Source organism: Euprymna scolopes, chromosome 29, assembly GCF_053919585.1.
Source record: "Euprymna scolopes isolate OS-2025 chromosome 29, ASM5391958v1, whole genome shotgun sequence".
Taxonomy (NCBI): domain Eukaryota; kingdom Metazoa; phylum Mollusca; class Cephalopoda; order Sepiida; family Sepiolidae; genus Euprymna; species Euprymna scolopes.
Genome location: NC_136510.1, coordinates 37,488,336 through 37,513,066, shown reverse-complemented (window position 1 = coordinate 37,513,066; position 24,731 = coordinate 37,488,336). Strand labels below are relative to the sequence as shown.

Here is a 24,731-nt window from a genome sequence, read left to right as displayed (position 1 = left end):
CCCCATAAAATCATTTTTCTGAAATACCCAACCCTAAATATATATATTTACGTATATATAGGGAGAGACCGTCACTACTTCCCCGCTCCCCAAAACAAGAAACTTACGACGAAAGAGTATTTAATTTTATTTTCTATTTTAAATGTTATATATGTTTTTGACCACTTTTCCATTCTGTTGAGTATTTTATTTTATATTTTTGAGCGGTTCATTTTTCAAACGTGCGCGAAACAAATCTGAAAATGAAGCTCTTCGCTCCTACCTCACGAAGATGAAGAGGTGGGCATGTTTCGCCTTTTTGAATTCTTACGACTCTTAAAAAGTTAATATTTAAAGTGAAATAAAGAGCATTTAAAACTACTTTAAAACACCACTAAATGATTCAGGTAGGTTGTAAAGTAACTTTTATAGCCAATAGGAACATTTATTTGTTGTATATTTTATTTTTTGCCTCTTTTTCGAATCTCTTTGTATTTAAAGCAACCCCCCCCCAAAAAAAAACAACCTAACCCTAACCCTAGCCCCCCCCTCCAAAAAAAAACAATTAAAATCCTATTACCAGAATTAATTCATCATAATAAACTTCAGTTTAATCATAAATACGTCAGTGATTGTATCCCCCAGATATGACAATCATAAAATCTGTTTACAGTTAATTTTTATTCCATACTTGCTTAATGTTTTTACAATTCCGAAATTACGTAATTTTCTTTGCTAATTTTCCATTGTATCATTTAATTATCAGTGATGTTTGAAAGTATTTTTCTTGACAAAAATGTTTTGTTTAATTTTTCAACATTTTTTGGAACATGTAAATCAACTACTTTCTTTGAAAAGTTACTTAGAGAATTTATGCAACTTTTTTAAAACTTTGTTTTACAAATAAAATAAATTAATTTTAATGTTATTATCATTCTAGTTTTACTTATAATTCAAAAACAATAAATATTTATTATTAGTGCTAATAATGAAAAATTATATTAAAAATTTAAAACAATCGGTTTTGGAATCGTAAATAATGGACACATTTTTTCGATTCTGATGACCTCCTCCAAAAGATCCAGTTTTTTACAACATTTTCAGTATTTTGTTAACTTTTATTTATTATTTCTATTTTCTATTTTTACCCTCTCAAAATGCTGTACCTGATATGTGTTGCTCGTAAAATAGGGACACATTTTTTTGATTTCGATACCTCCAAAAGTTCCAATTTTGGCAAACTTTTCGGTATAAAATTTAAGATATTTTGTTAGCTTTTTCCTCTAAAAATGCCGCCCCCCTGACATGAGCCGATCATAACATACGAACACATTTTTCTGATTCCGATACCTCCAAAAGTTCTAATTTTACAACCTTTTCGGTATAAAATTTAATATATTTTGTTAGCTTTTATTTATTTTTATTTATTTTTTTATACCTACTATTTTTACCCTCTCAAAATGACGCCCCCTGGCATGAGCCGCTTGTAAAATAGGGACACATTTTTCTGATTCCGGTACCTCCAAAAGTCCCAATTTTTTCAACCTTTTCGGTAAAAACTTTCAAATTTTTTGTTAGCTTTTATTTATTTATTTTTTTTTTTCTCTATTTTTACCCTCTCAAAATGCCGCCCCCTGAGATGGGCCTCTCGTAAAATAGGGATACATTTTCTGAATCCGATACCTCCAAAAGTTAAGATTTTTTACAACAGTTTTGGCAAAAAATTGCGATTTTTTATTTTTTATTTATTTTTTCTATTTTCTATTTTTACCCTTTCAAAATGCCGCCCCTGACATGTGCCGCTCATAAAATAGGGACACATTTTTCTGATTCCGATATATTTAAAAGTCCCGATGTTTTACAACCTTTTCAGCATGAAATTTAGGATTTTTTATTAGCTTCATTTATTTTTATATTTTTTTACCCTCTCAAAATGCCGTATATAAATATATATATAAAGGCGGACGTTGTCGAGAGTGCCCCCCCCCTCTAAATTCCACAATTTTCACTTTTTAAAAACTTTTTTTCTGTTAATATCATCGATTACAGACTTAAGTTTAAGTATGAAAAAAAATGGCAATTCATTCTCTCTGATGTGACCTGAAGGTAGGGGTTAGAACGGAGGGGTTAAAAAAAAATGGAAGATTTCTTTACCCCGCCCCCTCTTCCCTCCTCCCACTCTCATCTCTGTATCTACCCCCCTCTCTCTCTCACACACACGCACGCACGCACACACACACACACACACACACACACACACACACACACACACACACGTATGTATCCATCTCATCTCTGTATTATGTATCTATCTATTCACCGCGGTCACAAAGTTCGTGTTCAATTTAGTACAACGTTATAATTGAAAACTGAACCCCACGTGAAAAGTTATTAAAGATTTTTTTTTTTTTCAATTTTTTTTTTTTATGATCTGAAACTTAAGTCTGTAATAGATGATATTAACAGCAAAAAAGTTAAAAAAAAAAAAAAAAAAAAAAAAAAAAAAAAAAGTGAAAATTGTGGAATTTAAGGGGAGGGGCACTCTCGACAACGTCCGCCTAAAAAAAAAAAAAGTAGAAGGCACCAATGGTTAACTGCCATAAAACGCTAGATTAGACTAGAAATGCCGGATCACCTTTAAATTTATATGTAAAAATTATCCCCTAGTCTAACTAATCAAATAACTGTTTTGTTTTTTGCCAAGTTTTACAGAGTGCCCACGTAATTGCCTAAAAAAAAAAGTAAACTCGCTTTGTGGTGGTGATGGGGGGGGGGGTAAATGAGGATGTTAAATTGTAATAATAATAATACAAGAACATAATTGGCCTTCGGGACAAGATCTAAGTTTTTTGTTCATCGTTGATTTTTACTGTATTTTTTAACATGAATAAAAGATTTAATATCTCAAAGTGTAGTATCTGTTCTGCAGATGCTGCTGCTGCAGTGCTGCACTGCTGCACTTCAATTTCTTGTTCTCTGTGTAGTGGAGTAGAAATCCTTCACGACTGAGACAATTTTTATTTTTGTTCCTTTTCTCCACGTTAAAAAAACGACCCTGGTGTCTAACTCTGTCCCGTGGGGAGGCATTGTAAATAGGAATATTAATACAAGAAAAAAAAATGTACCAAGGTTAATCAACGTAAAAAGTGAAACAAACTTATAGTGAAAGTACTAAATTTAAGATAGTGAAACTTAAAATTGTGTGAATTACATAAGGAAGAGGAGGAGCGCCAACGTGTTCTTCGAAGTCACATTCTTTTTCTTTCTTTACGAACAAATTCGTTTTCACTAAAAAAAAATTCCGAGTATTTTGTTTTCTTTCACTTTTTACCAACGAAAAAGAAGTTGTGTTTTAACGTGACCATTTCTTATATTTTCAAAGCAAGTGCCGTCTCGCAGTTGAACAAAACGTCACAGGTAATAATATTATCAGTATCATCATCATTATCGTCATCATCATCATCATCATCATCATACATATATTTTTTAATTTCTGTATTCACATAATTATGTAAATCGTTCTCGTGTGTGTGTGTGTGTGTGTGTGTGTGTGTGTGTGTGTGTGCGCGCGTGCGTGTGTCTTCATTGCCTCTTAGATGACTTGCAAATTATTTCTTTTTATCGGTTGAAAATAAAATCAATAACGTGAAGTACAAAGAAATAATATTTAGTACTTCTGCAGTTTGCAGACCATGCAAATTTTTAAATAGGATTTTCAAGTTAAATCCAGTTTTTACGATAGCTTTTGTTTGTTAAATTGTTAGGCGAACGTACAAATTAGTTCACAAAATATCCTCCTCTCTATATTAAGAATGGGTTTAGTAACATTATTATTTCAGCCCGGTCTGTAAACTGCAGAAGTACATAACATTTTTTAAAATCCTATTTAAAAAATAATTGGATTTGTTTTACGATCCACAGAGGTGTACGAAAGCACGGTCATCGAGATATAGCCATGGCAAAACCCACCCAATGTATATTACCGTTGGGTAGGTTTCTAACAGTATTTTTTTTTTTTTTTTTTTTTTTACTTTTAAGTCATTTTCAGAACTTCAATGTCAATTCGCAATCATTTTTCTTGTTTTCACCTAACGCTCAATACTATACGTGTTTCGAATCGAATAAACGCTTTAAAATGAGTAAAAGGGCCGTCGTATCCCGGATTCTACGTACTGTATTTGAATTTTTATCACTTTTTCGTGCCTCTGTAGGATTGTAACCCCCAAATAATTTAATTACCAGAATGCATTTCAGTTTTTCGTAAACAGGTCAGCCATTTTAATTTTGTGTTAATAGTTGAAAGAAATTGAAGTACTTCGTAACCTTTTGAAATTTAAAAGCGTAAAACTTGCGGAGTATGCGTTCTTTTACGAATTGTTGTAAAAATGGAACGGAAATTTAAATTTCGTTCTGTTTTAATCATTTTTTTTTTTTCGGTAAATGTTTACTTTAACTGCAACAGAACACCGACCAATAAAATTTGGTTCTTTATAGGTTTTCAGGGTCGCTGACAACGAAACTGATATTCAAACCCGTCGCAAATTTACCGTTTGCATGATATTAACCCCTGAACCATCGCACTATTTTGCGTCATATCACCGTCGTCGAAGGAAGGATCCCACCATTTTTCCAGCAACCTTGGCAATGGATTTGATATGTGTTCCATTTCAGATCGGGAGTTAAGTTCAAGCCCAGAAGCTTGTCAAAACATGAAGCCTCCTCCAGACGAGAGCCATTCATTTCAATTGATGCCAGATGGGCATCAGAGCGTTGATGATGTAAAGATAGAAGCTTGGTTTTAGATGCATTGAAAGTAACCAGCTACCTCTTTCCCCATTGTACTGTGCTCAAGATCAGAGGTGAGAGAATCAGAGAGAACTTGGTCGTTTACAGTCAGCATAAATGTCTATGAATGAAGTAAGGATGTGATTTGGGAAGATCATTAATGTAGATCAGGAAGAGAGTTGGACCCAAGATGGACCCCTGAGGGACTCTAGCATTAATACTGAGAGCTTTTGATTTTTGCCCATCAACCATTACTCTTATGAACCTATCAGAGAGAAATGATTTAATAATTAAGACATTTCCAGCTATACCATAGCTGGAGATCTTGTGAAGTAGACCTTTATGCTATAAAAAATTGTGCATATTGTTTTTTTAAAGATTATGACATGTTGACTATATTAGCGTTAAAATCAGTTTCGTATTACATATAATTAGGAGGGAAAAAAAGCAATAATTTTTATTAATTTTTAAAATTAGTACATCGGTTTTTAACTTTGCCAGAATGATAGATGTAAAAAAAACAGGGGGGGGGTAGCAACAAGATGTTACGAAAAGTACAAAAATAACTATTTTATTTTATATTATTTTAATATTTTTATGATTGTATTTTTATACGTGGTCATTTTTAACAAGAGCCAACCAAAATAAAATGTGAAAAAATTTATATAGAATAAATAAATGTTACCAAAGGCAAGATAAAGTAAAGCTTCTACATGCGAGGATAAGTTGTTTTTTTTTGTTTTTTTTTTGTTTTTTTTTGCGTGTTTTAATCTATTTTAAAGCGTTTATTTACTTCAAAAGAAAAATTGTGTCAAATCTGTTGAGTTAAAACGAAAAAAAAATGATAGTGCAGTTTTATTACAGCCATGCCGACCCTCAATAATCGCTTAAACAAAATAACTGGTAGAACACACATCCAATAAATGTGAATAATAGTGCGAGCAAATTACAAAAATATCGTATTTGACAAGATCTTAATGGAAATTAAAAAACAAAAAAAAAGATCTTTTTAAAATTTCAGAACTCTAAAACTATACAGGTCGATAGAAAATCAATTTTTATTGCGTTTAATGGAAGTTATTTGTGCTATTTTTGTTCTCAGCTGTTAGCTAGACGGCGTGATTGTCAATTATCAAAGACAAAATGGCTGCGAAGGATAAAATGTATTGATAAAAATAAATGGGTCAGTTAAAATAAGTAAAATAGGCGAGATATGCTAACAGACCCTATAGTATAATTGAACTGTGTACACAACTACAGCAGACCTTGATGAGATAAGAATAAACCTGCGTCACATGAAGTAATCTTGACTTTTTTAATAAGTTGATTTCCCTGAAAAAGCTTACAAAAATAAAACTAAAATAATGGACGCACCTTATATGGACTGACAGATTTTCTTACATTTTTTTCTGGGAAAAAAGAATACCACTTGCACTTTATCTATGTCTCTTTATTTATTTATTTATTTATCAACTAGGAGGATGACCTGACGTTGCTCGGGATTGAATGATGATTGACAAATATTTTACAATCTTTACACACTTTATATTGTTCTCGAAATTTGTGAAATCGACCACTTTTCAATCAAATCGATTAATTGAGGACTGTGCTGTCACTCACTCACACGCACGCACACACACACACACACACACACGCACACACACACACACACACTGTTAAGTTTTCAGACATTGTGTTGAACAAAGATGGCGACATAGTTCAGATCAGTAACCAAGATGGCGGCCAAGAATCAAATGCGGTCCGTGGCGTAGTTAATCTCTTAAGTTCTGAGATATTGTGTTGAACAAAGATGGCGGCGTAGTTCAGATCAGTAACTAAGATGGCGGCGTAGTTCAGATCAGTAACCAAGATGGCGGCCAAGAATTAAATGCGGTCCGTGACGTAGTAAACGGCGAACTGATTGAATCCAAAATTCAACAATTTTTATAATAATCTTGGGACGTTTTGATTGGTTGTTTAGCACAGCCGTTGGTTATAAAAATGATTGGCGAATCCATTCGTCTCATACCCCATTACACGTCCATCGTGATGGGATGTGTCTCCTCGCGGCTTCAGCTGCAGGAAGACAGGGTAGTACAAGTCAAGGATTCGTCACTTGACACTCAGCCCAACAGGTGAGGGGCCGGGAACCGGCCCAGCACTTGTTGGACTGAGGTACACCACCTGGGTAATACCTAGGAGGTCTACCCTCCCAGGCCTTGCCACCGGGCTTTCCGGTGGGGCAAGTTTATTGCTTGCTGCCTGAGGCGCCCCGACTGGGGAATGCTGACGGGGTTACTCAGGCAATTTTTAAAATTGCAGGAGTGCCCCTCCTTTAGGGGAGCCTGCAGGGTTCCCGCTTTCCAGGCCTTGTGCCAAATATTGTTGATGTGGGCAGCAATTAAATATTTACCCCCATTACAAGTCAAAAAAATTTTACACACACACACACGCTCGCGTGTAAATGAACGAACGTTCATTGATTTTAATTTCCGCACGCATTTGCACAAAAATAAGTTCTTCAAGCAACAACATAATTTCAAATACGCCCACACGCTTTTCTCACAACAACAAAAGCAAAATGGACATATTTCTGGTAGACGTAGGCGAAGACAATACCACGTGACAATATCGACCAATGAGAAATTTTAGAAGATTATTTTTTAACGTTTTCCCAAACCAAATATCAGCAGCAGCAATCTTGTGCTGGAATTTGATTCAAAAAGTACTTAAACGCAACAAACATTCTTTCTCTCTCTCTCTTTTTGCTCCAACTTGACATGAGAACATGTCTCTTGTTTTCATCTCATCGTCGTTTTCAAATCTGTCCAAAACATAATTACACATGCCACACAGGCATCCAAAAAACCACACTTATGCACACACGCACCCATTCCGTACATTTTCTATAAGAATTACTAACAACGGACTACTTTTCTCATGGGACTTTCGAATAAGGCAAACTTTGCCAGTTAAAACAAAAACTTTGAAATAAGGATATTATTTTCATAGAAGACTTTCACCTTCCAATCTTATTATTTTAACAAAGGACTTTCATCTAACATGATCTTTTAATCTTAGTAATTCCACAAAGGATCTTCACCTAATTTGAATATTCTAACCTCAATGATTTCACAAGAACTCTTACCGATCGGACTTTGCTTGTTTATCTGGTTATTTTGTTGAAAAATAAATGCGGCGCATTTTAAACGAGAAGTAGGTGTCATTGTGTTTTATTTCTTTGGGGTAGAGGAATTTAATTTCTCTTAAATTTCTTTTCCCCTAAAGGGCTCTAGTTTGGGGCCCATTATGGTGCACCAGGAGGAAGCTCACATACCTCTCAGATTGACTTAGTTCACAATATATTGTAGTCTACATTGCACTGTAGAAAACCTAGAATGCAAAAGTCAAGTATCATGATTCAATTGTGCTTAAAGCAGAAACATTTATTTCAAATGCATTCCTGTCATATGAAAGAACTTACTGTTGATTTTATATGTCGGGCCTTTCAGCTTGTGTGGTAATAATATTTCTCAAATGCACTTGGTTAAAATCGCCTGTTCCTTTTTTCATCAGATTATTTCAATTATTGATTATAGATTAGCGATACTTATCAAAGACGTTTCAATACAAAACTTAAGAACACTACCAGGCACATAAAGTACTTTCATGTGAAATTTCATAAGAATCGGCCCAGCCGTTTTGAAGTCCATAGGAAACAAACTCACACATACACAAACACACACACACAAAGTTCCTTTTATATAATATTTAGTTAGTAAGTTACACTATGAAAAAGGCCAAATACAAATTTTGGAGGCCAAACAGCTTTTAAAAAAATGAAATTCGTGAAATTTTGCTTAAAATGGCCAATTTGGCAAACCTGGACAAGAATATGAGAGTGATCTCCCTTTGATGTAGCCCCGTTTTCGAATATCATTATAATAATAATATATGATCATTGTTATAATGGTGTGAGAAAACTCATAGTAATTTTGACGTGCAGTTGTGCTTCACAAAAAAAAAAAAAAAAGGAGTCAGTTAAACGTTATGTAAAAAAAGGGAACATTAAAAAAAACACAGCAAACAAAGAATATTGTCTGTCAAGAGGTTGTAGACTGAAGGAGTACATTAAAGATTGTGATTTTATTGTTTGTATTGAACTATGTAGCACAATATTACTTTCTGACTTCCACTCTCCTCAATGGTTTACTTCTACTTGCACAACTGCCATTGCTCAAAGGCAGCATGCATACCACAGATTAATCTGACATAAGTCCAGTACAAACAGACAAAAGTTTATAGAATCTAGGAGTAATTGTAAGAAAGAAATAGTAATTAGAATATACCAAAACCACCAGAAAACGTTTTGAAGTGCAGAAATTAGGAACTCATGATTTCTGGAAAATCTACAACAGTGTAGTAAATAATGGGCAATCAACAATTTCCCCATTATTCAACAATCATGAGATTGTTTACACGGTAACTGAAAAGGTTAACATGCCTGCCTGTCGGTTTGCCTCAAACTCTACTTTGGACCCAGAAAACCATTCCCTGATTTTTCTTTGTGAACAGAACCCCCACTAGATGATCTGAACATCACCACTTCTCAAGTACATGATATCATAAAAAACCTTGACACCTCAAAAACATGTGAACCTGATTTCATCCCCGCTGTACTATTAAAAAATGCTCCACTGAGGTTGCTCCAGTTCTCTCTAAACTCCTACTCAAATGCCTTAAAAAATCTTGCTTTCCTGACTGCTGGAAAACTGCCTCTTCGGTACCATTTTATAAGAATTCTGGCGAAAGAACTGACCCATTAAATTATCGCCCCATTAGCCTCTTCCCTCTTTTCGTCAAAATATTTAAGTCCATAATTAATCAAGCTCTAGTGTACCACCTTAGAGTTGCTAAACTTCTGTCTGACCAACAATATGGATTTAGGCAAGCCCGTTTTACTGCAGATATCCTAACTGTAATCTCTGAACATATATACCATGCACTGGATAAGGCAAGGAATGGTAAGGCAGTAGCCCTAGATATATCTAAGGCTTTTGACAGGGTATGTCACGATGGTCTTCTCATGAAAATCACGAATACACAAATACATAATTGAATTCTTCTTAAATAAGAGAAGAATTCAGGTTGTCCTCAATGGTCATACGTCAAAACAATATGATATAAATATGGGTCTATTCTAGGGTTCTGTTGTTGGACCTTTATTATTCCTGATATTCATAAATGACCTCCATGATAAAATTGTCTCTGAGATGGGTATATTAGCTGACAACACCACACTCTATAACAGGTGTGAGGGGAAAACGAATGAACACATATCCAAGGTAATGGCGGAAACTCTAGAGGAAGACCTCCAGTCTGTAGTGAAATGGGGACAAAAATGGATGATAATATGCTGGCAAGACTAAGCTTGTTTCCTTTAATAATTACAAGAAACTTTCTCAACCACAAATAACTATGACTAATGTTACATTACCTGAAAGTATTTCTTTCAAACTCCTCGCCTTAATGTTCACAGGGAACAGGAGGTGGGACAGATACATTGAGGGCATTGCCACGGCTGCTGCAAAAAAGGTGGGCTCTCTCTACTGTGCTAGAAAGTTACTTACACCTGAAAGTATCCTGTATGTCTCCAAGGCTATCATTCGCTCATGCATGTAGTATTGTTGTCATATTTGGGATGGTGCATCTGCTACTAGTATCTCACTCCTGGACAAGGTTCAAAAGAGAGTCGCCAAACTAATAGGTCCTCAACTGTCAGCTAGGTATCAACCTCTGTCCCATCAGCAAAATGTTGCATTCTTCTGCCTGTTTTACAAGAATGGTATATGTTCCAATGAACTACAAGCCCCCTCAACGTAAATACTCCCGACAAACCCGACAAGCAGCAAAATCCCACCCCTACACAGTAGAGATCCCAAATGCCAGAAAGCCTTCTACTCTAATAGTTTCTTCTCCAGAACTGCTAGACTTTGGAATTCCCTTCTGGGTTCCTGCTTCCCGACTGTACTGACATGCAGAAGTTTAATTGTAATGTAAACAGACATCTTGCTGCTTAACTCCCTACATAGTATCCCTGCAACTTATGTCCTAGATAGTAGCCCCCTACATTAAAATGGCAGTGCCTTGTTTGGGGTAAAAATGCAATTAAAAAAAAGTTTATTAGTACTTATGAATTTATCTCATTTGGATCAGTACTATATTTAAAATACAATGGGTGCTTATTTGGGAATTGGTCTTTATCTAAGGGAGATAACTAGGATTTACTAATGAAATAATGTTATTTAGTTGCAGATAATTTAGGACTATTTAGGACCCACTTCTAAAAATACACCTGGTTTATGATGAATGATTTTTCTATATTTAATAAAGAAAATTAAAAATGAAGAAAATTATTAAGTTTCAGTTTTGTAATATGAAAAATACTTAAAATTACAGTTTATTTACTTCTTGCAAAAAAAGTGTTGCAGCCATTCATTTTAAAATGAGATATTTTGTAATTAGAAATTACAAACAAAAACAAAAAAAAACTGAATCTATTTCTTTATAATGAGCATTTTTTTCTGTATTTATTAAAGAAAATTAATCAATTCAGCATCTTAAATTATATTTATTCTATATCAAAGAATATTCTAAATTAAAGATGTCCTAACTGAAGATTTTGGATGTATTTATTAGTGTCTCTAGTTCCTTTTTGTTTCTTGCAAAATGTTTCTGGTCGTCCATATACATTAGATGGTCTATTGTTTTGTCTGTATTAGTAAACTTGTATCTGGCTTGATATTTCCTTGTTAAGAGGCTATAATGAACAGTAGTGGTAATAGGGAATCTCCTTGGAAAATACCTCTTTATATTTTTATCCTAATTATGTATTGCTTTTCAGCTGTCAGTTCAAGTTTGTATGATCTCATCGCATTTACAATCAAATTGATAATCTTGTCTGGTATTTTGTACATCCTTAAATACTCTTTTATCCATGCTTTAAGGACCCTGTTGTATGCTTTATTATAGTCGATCCATGCCATGGCTATATTCTATTTTTTCTATTTTTTATGTCATTTTGGATCTTTTGGTCCTTGTAAATCATGTGTTCCTCTTTTTTCTTTTTAGCATCATTTCTGTGTTTCGGGGTGTAGTCCCCAATTATTAAGAGAATGGTAAATGTGTTCTCTCAGTTGTGCTGTTAGTATTTTTCACAAGGTAGGTAAGCATGCTGTAAGTCTGTAGTCGCTGGGGGTGGTTTCCTTTTCTGTTTCCTTTGGTATTAATGTGGCCTTCCCTTTGGTAATCCATTCTGGCACTTCTGCTTCGTGGATACATCTTTCATGTTTAGAATAAGTTTTTTACGTAGTATCGTGAAGTATTTGAACCAGTATGCGTGTATTCTGTCCTGACCTGGTACTCATTATGATCTATTCATGAAATATAAAATCGATGCAACAGAGGCAAAAGTGAGATTTTTGAAAATTGATAGCATCGAGAAATGGAAATATTAAACGATTTGCATCAAACTTCGAAAATTGAAAATATCGAGCAATTCTTTTTCTACTTCTTTTGGCTTGTAGGATTTTTTAGTTTATGTATAGTAGATCATGTGTTCCTCTTGTTCCTTTTCGGTATCCTTTCTGTTTTCAAGTACTGCTACCATAGGACGGGAGTCACCAAATAAGAAACAAGATTCAGCCATAGGATTACTGATCTTGAATTCAATATATTTAGAGTTAGTTTTACAAGAGTTTTTTTTTTTTCAGTTTGCGGATGTTGACAACAGTTTGTGGCTTGGAGCAGGTCGAGGAGAGTGTTTATAGTTGAAGAGATAAACTGTTCAATTGATCGACAAAGATGACTCAACAGTCATCAACAGACAGTGCTTGGGGGGGGGGGCTTTTATCACATGCACTCTTAGGACACAATTGATTGGATGCGTTTTCGTGATATGTTTTCTCTTCTGAGTTAGCATGTTTTCTGTTTTGTTTTTTTTATACCTATAAACCAGTGCTCATGTCCTCAGCAATCACCAACATGAGAGCCAATGACACAGCCAGAACAAGAAGCAGAAGAAAGGGAATAGATTAAGACACAAAGAAAACTACAACAGCAGAAAAATGACTTATATACTATACATTACGACCATGTAATACCTACAGCCACCTACCTTGAAAATGCTGCTGTGAAATCTGACATAGTTATATGGAATAAGTCAGAGAGAGTTGCAACCTTGGTTGAAGTGAGTGTTCCTAATGATGGAGGTCTGAACAGAGCTGAAAGGGAAAAACAGACCAAATATCAAGGTTTCATGTACGATATGAAAAGAAACTGGAATCTTAGGGAGATATCAATCATACGAGTTATTATAGGTGCCACAGGGTTTATGAAGAAGAACCTGAAGTCCTACCTAACTAATATTCCTGGTGAACCAAATGCAAAAGAGATCCAGACAATTGCACTTAAGGGAACAGTGAGGATACTAAAAAGAGCTCTTGGTTGGTTTCAATAAAAAGCAGGGCAATGTTGGCAGCGTTACAATCTTCCAAGGTAAAAAAAAAAAAAAAAAAAAAAACAATGGGATTTAACAGTCGCGATGGACAGCATATTGGTCTACATTGTGATATCGTTTTTCATATAATAACAAAGACATAATACAAAGTTTTTAATTGTTTCTTTTTATTTTTCAGAATATTTTCAAAGAAAACAGAAATGTGTGAAGACTTGTCAGCATGTGAGTAAAGTATTATTTGAACATTCGTCATAAATATCAGCATGCAGTGTGACAATGTATGGACGTGAAACCTGGCTAGTGATAGTTGAAGATATGTGTTGCATGGAGAGAAATTAAATAAGAATGATATGATGGATCTGTAAAGTGGGCTTTAAAGACCAAATTAGATCTGGTGACCTCAGAGGAAGATATATGCAGAACAGGAGAATATGTTGGTTTGATCACGTTAAAAGAATGGATTAGAGTGAAGTAGATGTATGAGATGCCTTAAATGTACAGACTTTTTTTTGTACAGGCACTTGAAATCGTTGCAGACTCTTGAAAATTCGTTATGCTATTGATATACATCTTAAGAGATTACTGACCAATTTTTATGATTTCAGGTTCGAATGAACAGTTATAGCAGGAATTGGAATACACCCTACTAAAGCCTGATTGTCACAGCTGGTGAATTTCACAAATGCAATCTGGACGTATGGACACTTTAGAAGAACGATATGCAATAAAATTCTGTTTTAAACTTGGAAAAAAATCTCAGTCAAGTATGGAATGCTTCAGACTGCTTTTGGACCATCTTGCATGAGTCAAGTATCCGTTTTTTTAGTGGCATAAGAGATTTAAGGAAGGCAGGGAGTCTGTGAGGGATGATTAGAGGTGTGGAAATTGTAAAGAAGTCAGAACCCCAGAGTTGATTGGTCATATAAAGAATTTCATGAATAAGGATCGCCGTGTGTCTATAAAGACAATAAGTGCACAGTTTGATGTCAGTGTGGGAACTGTACACACGATGATTCACAAGGAACTGAAGATGCAGTAGATTTGCTAAAATGCACCTGTCCACTTCATCTTTGTCGCAGACTATTTGACCAAGATGGGCATCAAGATAGTCCCGGTGACTTTTTCTTATACTCTAAGCTCAATAAAAACCTTAGAGGCCGCCGTTATGAGACAATTGAGGAGATGAAAGAGGCCGTGATGAGGGTGATTGACACATTCACAAGAGAACTTCCATGGCGCCCTCCATAAGTTGTTGGAACCGTATAATAAGTGCATTGCAGCCAGAGGAGACAACTTCAAAGGGGACTAGAGTTAAAATAAAAGTCTGGGAACTTATTGAAGGCACCTTGTAGAATAGTTAAGGTAACAGGATTAGTTGACAGGAAAATGCCAAGGAAATATGGGAAGAAGTGATAAAGGTTGATTTGAGAAAAAAATGGATAAAAGTCCTCACCAGAGATAGGTTAGTTTGAAAGTCAGTTTCTAAAAGCTGTTTAACATACGCTGATACATAAAATGCACATTAATCCAATTATTATTATACAAGCAGTTCAGCCTGTCTTTGCTCGGGCCCTATGTATTGTTGATAACTTTATGTGCATAACTTTTTTATATATATATTAAAAAGTTTTACTCATATCCAGGTAATCTACATCTAAAATTTTAAGTGTTTAGACCCAAAATTGGCGGAGGAGTGTGGTAGAGTCTGCAAAGGTCAACTCTTTCAACTTTGACCTCTTGGCAACCAAATTTTCAGCCAAAAACTGATTAAAAAGCTTGCTCTATGTCTGAATACACTTTATGTAAAATTTCAAATGTTTAGACCAAAATTGGCTGAGTAATTCGATAGAGAAAGAGGTCAATTTTTTTTTTTTTAATACACCAATTTTGACCCCTTAACATTTATTATTTTGGGCACAAATCAAATTAAAAAGTTTCAAGTAACCTACATCTAAAATTTCAAGTGTTTAGACCCAAAATTGGCGGAGGAGTTTGGTAGAGTTTTCAAAGGTCAAATTGTTGGACTTTGACCCGTTGACAGTAAAATTTCTGTTTGAAAACTGATTAAAAAGATTTTCCCAAATCTCAATTCCCCTTCTGTCAAATCTCGAGTCTGTAGACTGAAACTTGACAGATTAGTTTGGGAGAGAAATCTACACACACACACACACACACACACACACACAATTTCACTTTTATAGATATACTAGCATTTCAGCCTGGCGTTGCCCAAGTATTTGAAGGTGTATGTTGAGCAAAAAAAAAAAAAAAAAGCGGTCAATTTTTTTAACTTTGACCCCTATTATGACCCCTTAAAGTTTATTGTTTTGGGCTCAAATCAGGTTATTAAGTTAGATCCATGTCCAAAGAACCTATATCAAAAATTTCAAGTGTTTAGACCAAAGATTGTCGGAGGAGTTTGGTAGAGTTCTCAAAGGTCAAATCGTTGAACTTTGACCTCTTAACAGCCAAATTTCTGGCCGAAAACGGATTACAAAGATTTTCCTAAATCCCAGTACCCTGTATATCAAATTTCGAGAGACAGAGTTATTACATAGGAAAATGCACACACACACACACACACACACACACACGTTCACTTTTATATATATAATAGCTAGATTATTATTATGATGATGATGATGATGATGATGATGATGATGATGATGATGATGGTGGTGGTGGTGGTGGTCGTGAAAGCCAAGGAAATATTGAGGGAAGTGATAGTGATTTGAGAGAAATGGGAACAAATATAAAGACCTGGCCAGAGATAGGTTAGTTTGAATGCCAGTTTGGAAAAGCTGCCTAACACGTGCCAGCATGTAAAGCAGATGTTAAACCGATAATGATGATGATGATGATGATGATGATGTGGTGGTAGTAGTAGTAGTAGTAGTAGTGAGTAAAAAATATTAGGTTGCCCATAAAGTCCTTAGTATTTTAAAACTACAAGTTTCTGAAGGCTCTTAACAAGCCTATAAACTGTTTACTGAAATGAATCTTAACAGGAGTTACACATATCCTTTTTATCAATTGCAGACAAAGTTTTTTTCGAATTTGTTTACTTTAAGATACTCCTCATTGCAAGAAAATGGACTGTAACAAATTTCATGTCCGGTTAGTTATGATTTTTTTTCTTTAAAAAGGATAAAATGCTGCTAAAACTTTCAAGATAAATTTGTGAAGTGCATGGTGATGCTGCCATAAGAGAATCAACTGTTCGGGAGTGGTTTGCATTTATTAAATAAAGAAAACAAACGTTCATCATAAACCAGGTGTATTTTTAGAAGTGGGTCCTAAATAGTCCTAAATTATCTACAACTAAATAACATTATTTCATTAGTAAATCCTGGTTATCTCCCTTAGATAAAGACCAAATCCAGAATAAGTGTCCATTGTATTTTAAATATAGAACCGATCCGAAAGAGATAAATTAATAAGTACTAATGAATGAAACTCGCAGTGGAAGACTCAAATTTGATATTGATGTTTTGAAGACAAAAACTGAGAAAAATCCAAATATCACAACTAAAGCACTTGCGCAAGAGTTGGAAGTTTAAGAAAATACAGTTCATGAAAGCTACAGTTGGAAGTTTAAGAAAATACATGACCATTTTCATTAAATTAATATCCCTAGGAAAGGAGAAATCTTTTCCTTTCTATCCTCTTTGTGTGTCTAAAAACATGCTTAGTACTTTCTGGACAACCTAATATAAACGTTTTAGAGGTCTTGTTCATATTTCATTTTTATTAAGGCTTGTGGGGATTTTCTATTCCCAAAAGAAAGTTCAGGTCTTACACACACACAACAAAAAAAAAAAAAGAAATTTTACTCTGAAATGATTGTTGAAAGTTGAATTCAAGTGACAGCTTTCGAAGAAAACAAACAACAACCGTGTATATTAATCGACCAATTTTACTTAAGCAAGTAACAAAAAGTGATTTCTAAAATGTGAATGCAAAAATTGATGGTTTCCAAACTCGTGCATCCATGGCATCATCATGGTGACACACTGGTTCTCCATAGGTCACCAAAGTTAAGCAACATTGAGATTGTTAATGATAAAAGGGCGACCATTTAAGAATACTAGGTGCTGCATGTGAGGGAATGATAAAAACTTTCTGAAAAAAAATAACAGCCTTGAAGATGTTAATTAACACATGTCTACACCATGGAAAACCACTGCTTCAATCAAATGGTAAAGTTCTAAGAAAGTATACATTTTTTTTTTTGTTTTTTGTTCTCTTACATCCACAAAACTTATCTTCCGTAATGAATATGACGATTTGTCCGTAACTATAGTAAATCATGTATCATTTATTTATTTCTACTTATGCAAATCTTTTATATAAATCCTTTATGTCTGTCAAGCTAAAACAAAAAAAAAAAAAACTACTAAAGTTGCACGTACAAACCTTGCTGATTCTGTTTTAGTATGAGTTCGAGCATTTTATGGCAAAATAATTTACTGTAATATTAGTTTGTTTGGTGTCATCAAATTAGTGAGTTTAAGAGTCAGGAGAACTAAAATCTTCTTTCATTCAGGAAATCAAGAGAAATAACTCTGTAAATAGTTTTTAAGTCGAATAGAATCAGACGGCAATTAAAATATTTTATATATGTATCATTAATCGTTATACTTATTTATTTTTTTTTACTTTTTTCTCCTATTTTACTTCAGCAACTTCTCAGATATCAAGGGACCCCTTCCTGGGGCTAATACTTGATTTCTTTATGAGATAGATGGATATGCGAATTTTTATTTTTGCGTATTCCCTATCTCACAAAATTTGAGTGAGTGAAACTGTGAAGAACTTGTATTATTTTTATTATCCAAACTACTCTTCTCATCTTGAGTTATTTTTTTTTATGGAAATCTCTCCAGACAAGGCATGACGCTATTTGATGTAAGTTGCCAGTGGTAAGTGTTAGATAGACAGATTTTCATCCAGGAAACAACAATCTTCCCCCTTTGTCAGAAACATTGTTCATAGAATATGTTAACTAAAGGACAAAATAAGGGAAGTGAGAATTATGAGGATCCTAGAAACAAACCTCATGGCTCATTTTGATGATTTGGACGACTGTTCTTCTCTTGAGTGTTATTCTCACAATGTTTTGGCAGATGTAACCTCCGATCTTCTTCAGGTGTATCTTATCCTTTCAACTAATAAAAATTATTTTTTCTCTTTCTTCCTATTTTACTTCAGTAAGTTCTCAGAGATCAAAGGGTCCCTTCGATTTTTTTCTAAGATAGATACGTGAGTGCTTATTTGCGGCTAATCCCTAATCGCAAAACTTGAGTGAGTAAAGTCACAAAGAATTTGTATTATTTTTATTATCTGGACTACTGTTCTCATCTTCAGTGCTTTTGTTTTTTCATGAAAATCGCTCCAGACATGACAAGAAGCCACTTGATATAAGTTACTAAAATAATATTACTTTAAAGTTAAAAACTAACCAACAATAGTGTTAGGTTGATAGATTTCAACCCAGAAAGCAACAAGTCTTCCCCTTTATCAGACACATCGTCCATAGAATGTGAGGGCTAAAGGATAAAATAATGGAAGCTAAAATTACGAAGATCCTAAAAATAAACTCAGCGCTCCATTTCAATGATTCAGATTATTGTTCTTGATCTTTATTCTCCCAATGTGTCAGTTGATGTAACCTTCGATTTAATGTAACATCGATGTAACCTTTGATCTAATGTAACATTGATGTAACCTTCGATCTAATGTAACATTGATGCAATCTTGATGTAAGCTTGATTTAACCTTGAACCTTCTTCAGGTGTATCTTATTCCTTCAACTAATAAAAATTGAAAATTGTAAAAGTTTAAAAAATAAAAATGTTAATATGGGGTTCAGGTCTGAGAGCAAAAGTAACATGGTCTCCTGTTGTTTAATTGGTCTCCAAATTGAAAACTGTTGCAACAAAAATGAAGAAATCGAAAGCCAAAAAGTTTTATTTATTTATTTTGTTTTTATAGCTTTCATTTTACTTGCAAGTAAAAATGTCAACATTCCTTTAATCACACTTAACTCATGGTGTCAATGAACTGAACTCCCAAACCCTGAGCTAGGGGAATAAAACGTGAAATGTCTACTCATTTCTGTAACGTTGTCCGGGAACCAAAACATCGTATGCTCAGTCACAAAAAGGACAAAGAATAGAAAAGAACCTCAACTCACTTGTCTTGTTGTACAACAACATTTATTTCTCCATTCTCTCATTACCGCTGTGGCATCCCTCATATGATCTTGATCTTGAACATTCTTCTCGTCTCTCTAATGTGATCTTGAACGTTATCCATGTCGCTCATGTGATCGTCCTCTTTCTTCTATTTTAAAGTCTTTTTCTGAACCCATGACGTCATTGCGCATGCATTTTCACATGTGTGTCCGTGCTCTGTTACAGTGTTTGTGTAGACTTAGGATGCAATGAACGCATTTTAGTTTGTAATTTTTATGTTAGAAAATAAATAAAATTTTAGACAGATAGACAACTCGTATTATCTTCAAGAAAAAAGCACCATGGCTTATCCCCCTTGCTGATTTATATCTTTTAGGTAATTATTTCAAAATGTTTCTTTATTATCTGTTGTTTTGACTGAACTAAATATTTTTTTAAATAAATTGTAACAAAATATTGACAACAACATGGTACGATAGTAACAAATGAAAATTGGCTATCAAGAAGCAAAGTTTGTTTTGTCAGCTGAATTGCTATTTGGGTCTGACTTTGAAAATATTATGCAAGAACTTTATAGATTTGAGATATTTGCTACTCTAAAAGTCTGATTTTCACGAAGAAATGATTTTATGAGTAAGAACAAATATTGACATTCTACTATGAGCAATTGAAAATTAAAGGGAGGTAATTTGTAAAAAATGTTTAAATAAAGGGAGATAATCCATCACGAATTTTGTTATTTTTAAAGAATTTTTTATTTTATTTTTAACTCTTGTTTTCTTTTCGATTCAGTTCAACCCAATCTGGACTTTTACATGAATAAAAGCCCATCAGAACCAGATGGTAAGGAAAACTATAACTATTTTATATCTGTATCTGTGTACCTTTTGTTTTTGTTCTTGTCACGTTTTTCATTTTACTTCAATAACTTCTCAGAGATCACAGAGCCTCTTCCTGAGGCTAACATTTAATTCCTTTATGTGACATAGATATTCGAGTGTTTGTTCACAATTTTCCCTACCTCACAAAACTTGACAAAATAAAGAGGTGGAGAATTTGGATTATTTGGTCTACTGTTCTCATCTTGAGTGTTATTTTTAAATGAAGATCACTCCAGACAAGTAAGTTGATGTAAGTTGCTAAAATATATTGGTACTTGTGCATTTTAAGAACGCAATGTCATTACTGTTGCATATTATGAACTGGATTTCTCGTAAATATCTAGTATGACTGGACAAACAATGTCGGGTACTTGTGCATCTATGTTATTGTGCTGAAATAACATTAATATTTAGAAAGCCATTCTTAACATGGGGGGGATGGATGTTTTGTAACTATTCTGTACTTTCACCTAACAATTTAATAAACAAAAATATTGTAACAATTGAAGTTAATCTGAAAATACTATTTAAAAAATATATAATTTGAATGAATTTCCAAGAGTTTTTTACAGTGTTCAGCTATATTCCGGTAGTGACATCAGGTGCCGGTCGAGCCTGAACAGACATTCATAATAAATCTGATTTGTAATGTGTGCAATTACTGACTTCCGGTTTGTATAATACACTAGTAACAAATATAACTCCAAGTTTAAAAACTAGATAATGATATAAGCGTTATATGGATAGATTCTGACCCAGAAAACAGCAATTTTTCTTCCTTTATCAGAAATATCATTTGTGGAACATGAGGACTAAAGGACAAAATAAGAGAAGTAAGAGTTATGAGAATGCTAAAAATAAACCCATGGTCCACTTTTTTCTTTTCAGTTCAAATGAACTTCCACTATGACCAATGGTTGGATCATTTTACTGCTCTAGTAGGTGCCTCACTGCCGATGCAATCCTCCATCTGTATAAAAGCCAAGTACATCCTAAAATGGAGTAATGTTGCTACATCTGGGCAAGAGCTGCTCAGTGCGCCCTATCCTATCTTGATAGAGTTTAAAACTGGCTTAGAAACTTAGTAAGTGACGCCCTTTTCTCTTCCCTGGTACCTCTTTCCCACAGAAGAGACGTTGCGAATCTGTCTCTGCTCTATCATAATTTTCATGGAATGTGCTCGATAGAGCTCCAATCTATCCACCTCTACTTGCTAATTTTTCACAAAACACTCGACTAGCTACAACCACTATATACAACCACTATATAAAATTTTCCCCCACTCTCTATTTGTGCTTAAATCTAAATGCAGATTCCATGAAGAGAGCTTCTTTTCTAGAACTACCCGGTTGACTACAATATGGTAGCCTTCAAGTCCAATGTAAATGAGCTCTTATTGACTCATCTCCTTATAATCAATGAGAAACCATGAGGTAGAAAAATAATATTAAAGAAAAAATTATATTGATAAAAATTAGCAAGAATAAAATGTTTGACTAAAAAAAAACACTATTTTTTTGATAAATTATGAGCTACTTGCCTTGTTTTAGAATAACTTAGTTACTTCTTATGTCATTATGTCAGGTAAGGATTTTTTACAATAAAGATCAAAAATTCATTTTTTTTTTTTTAATAATACAGTAATATTTAAGTACTTCTGACGTACCAATTAGTAGATATAAGTGCTTTTAGTTGAAATTGATACAAAAAGCCAGCAGATACTATTGTTTTTTGTTGTTTTTTTTTTTGATCGAGTTACATTTACTGAATTTTGCTGTAGTACCAAAAAAGTAAAACTTTTATCTATCATTTGCCATTCTAGGTGATTTAATTGAAAATATCTTGAATAATTGGAAAGGAGACTACAAGAAATTGGAAAGCAATTGTGCTTACATTCAATGGTAAGAAACAATCCGAACCTTTCTCAGAAAATAATTGATCTACCCATGACCCGTTGCGTTATAACCATTTATAATATTGGGTTGCTCAAAAAGTTTGTTCATTTTTTAATGTCATCTTACATCATTTCTATTCCTATTCTTCAAATCCTGTTTTTGGTGGAGTGAGTGCATTGATATTATTTTTCGACAATGAATATAAAGATTTAAAGTTCTTTCCTTATTCCATGGAGTTTTAATGGATGGCTTGTATCCTCAGAGGAAACATAGTTAACAAAATAATATTCTAAGGTAATCTATAAATTTTGCTGGTTAGCTAATGAATTGAAAACTAAAGTTTGTATGAAAATTTATATTCGGCCAAAAGTAAAAGAATATTTCAAAATGAAATCCATGCTCAATGAAGAAAAGTAGGGCAATGAAAAACATGGTGGTATAATGCAAGGCAAAGAAAAAGTTTGATGTTCATATGAATATATACATATGATATAGTCCAAAAGAAGTTGTAGTCGGGTGAAATTCACTGTAGAAAATACAGGATGAAACGATAAAATTGTTGCCTTAGAAAAGACAACATGATTCCATTTCCCTTTGATGAAAACTGGTTTTCTTTTTTTGTTATAGACCATCTACTAGTTGGCCAGTTGTGTACAACTACCAAGAGCGATAGATGCCTTCTATCATGCCTGAAAATGACACAATGTTCAGCGAGCGAGATCGCTGTACAACTCATGCTCTCTACTGATTCAAATTATGACAACAGGACCATTGCCAGCACCCTCACAATGCATCGCTGGATTGCCACGAATAACAGAAACATGCTCAGGGTGATGAAAACAAAGTTTTTGGCCACCATTATGGTTTTGGTATAGTTTCAAGTGACTGCCATATTATGCCACCTCACATCTTCAAAGTCGGCTTGAAAGTCAGCACCAAAGTGTACCTGGATGTGTTGAAGAGTGTGGTGACCCCCTGGTGCAATCAAGTAGCTGCTGGCAGATCCTGGGTGTGGCAGTAGGACTCAGCGTTGGCCTAAAAATCCAAAAATACCCAGGCTTGGCTTCAGAAGAAGTGCTACGACTTTGTATCCTTTTCTGACTGGCATCTCCTGCCCCCTTTAGCCTGAACCCTCTGGACTACTTCGTTTGGTCATACGTCAAGACATCACCAACATGACCTCCTACAACATCAAAGTCAGCCTGATGGTCGCCATCTACCGAGCTCCCACTGACGCTTGTGGAATAGGCATGTTCCCAGTTCCAAACCTGTAGGCGACTACTGAAGCTGAAGGCGGCTACATTGAATAGGTGTCAGCTCTACTACATAATCAAGTTACCTGAATTGATTTTTTTCATTAAAAGTTTTAAAATAAAGCTGTAGTGTTGTTTTCTTTAGGGCGACAACTTTATTGTTTCACTCTGTAGTTAAACATAAGGATACTTGCAGAATTTCTGAAACCACCTTCGTATTGTCTCGTCATCTCCAAAAACTTGCCGTTAGAAAAAAATTCACTTAAAAACTTAGTAGAAGATATTTATTGAAAATCTATTATAAAAATAATATGTTAAAAATAATATGTTAAAAATAATATGTTAAAAATATAATAAAATAATAAAATATTGCCCCCTCCTTTCCCAATGAGAGAGAAAAAAAACTGAACTCTCATCAAAAATTGAAACACAAATGATAGCTTCCTTCAGCCTCAACAGACTATGGATACTAACTGTAAGGGTGCCTGTGCATGGAATTTTTTTTGTAGCAAGAGTTACACAATATCCAACCTCACCTCTCCTAAGTCAGCATTGTTAAAGACCAATGGCAAGTGGAGGTTCAGGGAAACTGGAAACAATGTTGATATAAGAGGAGACCACATACAGTGCCTAGAATTGCCAAATTTGTGAGAGGGGAATCTATCACCATACTTTCTCTTAAACACGTATATTAAGTACAATACTTAATAATATTATTTTTTTTTTCTTAATGGAGAGTAGACAATGGATTGTGGATGCGTTATCGGCAGCTCCTGTTACTCTCACTTCTCCTTATTTGTCCCTCAGTACTCATTTTTAATGAGTGATTTTTCTGAAAAAGGGAAAAGAAAAAGCTGTATTCTAGGTTGGCAATATTTTGCATGGACAGTCGCCAGAGATGTAAGAAATTTTCTGTTTCTATGTCTATCCTTGTGGCCATGTCACTAGTAAGGGTACTGGAGGTAAACGTTTTATCTGGGCTGATGTTATCCATCTGTTAGTCAGGGACCCGAACCTTGGATTAACCACTAAGGAGTCTGTCCTATTAGAAGGTGCAAAGTACTAGGGCTACTGTATTGCGATTTAGTGAATGGATTCTGGACCATGCAGTAGCTTCTGATGAGGCTTCTCGATGCTATATTAGAGGGTAATTGTTATGGCTTTAGCTTATCATGTGCTACAAAAAATAAATCTGTTTCTTTTTCTCTCTTACTTTCCCTCCC

General features: G+C 34.3%; 1 protein-coding gene across 1 annotated transcript in view; it reads left to right on the top strand.

Moving 5' to 3' along the window:
• The first annotated feature begins 2,892 nt into the window (after positions 1-2,892).
• LOC145252594 (opioid growth factor receptor-like protein 1) overlaps positions 2,893-24,731 on the top strand; it is a 39,079-nt gene continuing 17,240 nt past the window's right edge. The window contains exons 1-4 of the mRNA XM_080112275.1: positions 2,893-3,396; positions 13,461-13,504; positions 20,272-20,322; positions 22,183-22,261. Of these exons, the coding sequence (XP_079968401.1) occupies positions 13,483-13,504; positions 20,272-20,322; positions 22,183-22,261 (152 nt within the window). The 5' untranslated portion in view covers positions 2,893-3,396; positions 13,461-13,482. The remainder of the gene's footprint in view (positions 3,397-13,460; positions 13,505-20,271; positions 20,323-22,182; positions 22,262-24,731) is intronic.